General features: G+C 36.7%; 1 protein-coding gene across 2 annotated transcripts in view; it reads left to right on the top strand.

Moving 5' to 3' along the window:
- The window catches only part of csmd2 (CUB and Sushi multiple domains 2), a gene marked incomplete at its 5' end in the record, with an annotated part of 325,712 nt that overhangs the window by 201,777 nt on the left and 121,442 nt on the right, over positions 1-2,493 (top strand). For both annotated transcript variants that reach the window (XM_014021334.1, XM_014021333.1), the window contains 1 exon segment: positions 1,343-1,469. In XM_014021334.1, coding sequence (XP_013876788.1) covers positions 1,343-1,469 — 127 coding nt within the window.

The raw sequence follows: 2,493 nt of genomic DNA, 5'->3' as shown, positions 1-2,493 counted from the left end.
TATATATATATGCCATTGCGTTTGTCTAGTGTTTTTACTTCAGGAAAAAAAAAAAACTATCAAAAATGTAAATCTACAGTAAACGGAGAAACCATTATTTCACTGTTGCACTGCTGCTTCAGTATGTGGACTGTTTATGGATAAATAATAGATAAATACTTTTCAGTAGCATTACTCTGTCAGTGAGCATCCTGCATGCTCATTGGTTGATCCTTGCACATCCATTAGTTTTCTTAATGGTCACAAACATGGCAAACCTGCAGAGAAGGGACTAGCTGCAGCCCCAGCCAGTACACAACACATACCCCTCACACTAAGGCTAATCCAAACCCATGTACCATAGCAAAATAAAGTGTGTGTGTTTTGTAGTGGACAAGGGCATGCTTTTTCAGTCAGTAGGTATGTTTTGTTGTGTGTGTGAGCATGTCGTGTGGTGGTTGCAGCTACAGCCAGGTATTGCTGGAGCTGCATGCTAATAAAAATTTCTGGAATTAAATTTAAAAAAAACGTCTAAAAAAACTCTATTATTGGGGGAAAAAAATCAGTGTGAAATAATGCGTAATGTAAAAAATCTTAAAGTTGTGAAGGAAAACAGTTGATTCTGGAAAAAAATTGCTTTTATTTTGCTCCCCATCCCGCACTTAAAGTGGAGGCAGAAGAGAGACTGACAACTGCATTCCAGTCAAAGAGCATGTTTAAAGGCAATGTATCATTCAAAGCTGCATGTGGGAAAATATTGTCCTTTTCCAGCCAGTTTTTTAGCTGTTTTGATGACATGTTTGGTTAACTGAATGGTTAGTTGACTGATTAAAATGCTACAGCTGATCTCTATTTTCTATTTGCTGTGACACACTTCTGTTCTGTGCATACTGTACAGTATACATGCTAATGTATTTTAGATAGATACCAAAGTATTTTTACAGTATTATTTATAAGGTCATGTTCTAAAGTTGGCTTGAATTTCAGTTTGCTAAATAGAAATTTAGTCATTCAGCAGATCAACCAGCTTTCCAAAACAAGATATGATCAGGGTTATGATATGCTGTTTTTTTTTTTTTTTTCTTCTTTTTTTAGCCCAATACATGTATATAAATGCACACATATTTGCTCTGCTTTTCTTCACTCAAAATGTGGAGAGAGAGGGAGAAAAAGCTGTCATAGTGCATCACGTTTATTATACTGAGAGTTATGTCTGTATGTAATGATAATGGAAACAAATGGACTAGACACACTGTTCTGGAAGTGGAAAGAAATGTGTCAGCTTGGATGCGTTTCTTTTTTGTGTCAAGCTTTAAACCGCTGTCCACATTCTCTCTCTTTCTGTTTGTTTCCACTTCTTAAGCTGAATGTGGGGGGACCATCAAGGACGAGCCCTCCGGTCGAATCTTGTCTCCGGGCTACCCAGCTCCATATGAACACAACCTGAATTGTGTTTGGACCATAGAGGCAGCTCCTGGAAGCACCGTTAGGTCTGTCTATTAACTATAGATTTCTTTTCGACTTTTGTGTGTTTATGCATTGTTTCATTGTGTGTTTTTTTTTTCATCTACCATCTTTCAGTATACCTTCATTTGCGTTCCCCCACTCATCTCACTTTGCAGACATATTCATCATTCTCTCAGGCTGCTATGTAATCAATCTTGACTGTGTAGTTTGCCAAAAGCTGAGTTACAACAGGGAGGAAAGAAAACATGGCACCTCAGAGTCTAAAGTTTTTCTCACAAAAGTGAAAACAAGTTCATGAATTTCATCAAAACAGAGAAAACAAGAATATTGCTTTTTGAACTGGTTTGACTGGAAATTCTTTTTGATTTATCAGAGGTCCTAAAATATTCAAGGGCTTTCCTTCTGGTTAGATGTACCGTGTACTGATGGATGAAAGTTTTGATTTGTAAGAACATATACTAGCATTTTTAACACAACTATTTACTGATATTAATCATTTTACACAAAGTGTAAAATGAAAACTACAATCTTGTATCTTAAGTTAGATGTGGTTAGAAATATTTAGGGCACCCAGTTTCTACATTTAATGTGCTTGGGCCACTGAAGCAGTTGGCTATTTTACCATGTATAAATGTATTAAATCAGATCAAATTTATTTATACAGCACATTCTAGAACAACTGCTGTTGACCAAGTGCATCACACAGAGGCAACAAATTACATCAGTAAACATGAAAAGAATAAACACATAAAATAAAATCATTAAATGGTACCAAAAAAGTTAACTCTTACGCAGCATTGAAAGCCTGTGCAAAACGTGTTTTAGGATAAAAACTCCAAGAGTTGAGGTCTACCTAAAATAAAATGGCAACTGATTCCACAGTTTACGAGCAACAACTAAAAATGTTTCACTCACCTCTGTGGACCAGCCTGGACCTTGGGACAGATAAAAGCAACTGATCATTAAATCTAAACAATCTGATGGGCACATGAGGCTGCAGGAGGTCGGGCAGATATACAGGAGCCTGTCTATTCAGGGCCTTATAGG

Source organism: Austrofundulus limnaeus, unplaced genomic scaffold, assembly GCF_001266775.1.
Source record: "Austrofundulus limnaeus strain Quisiro unplaced genomic scaffold, Austrofundulus_limnaeus-1.0 Scaffold288, whole genome shotgun sequence".
NCBI classification, from domain to species: Eukaryota; Metazoa; Chordata; class Actinopteri; order Cyprinodontiformes; family Rivulidae; genus Austrofundulus; species Austrofundulus limnaeus.
This window is presented reverse-complemented; position numbering and strand designations above follow the sequence as displayed.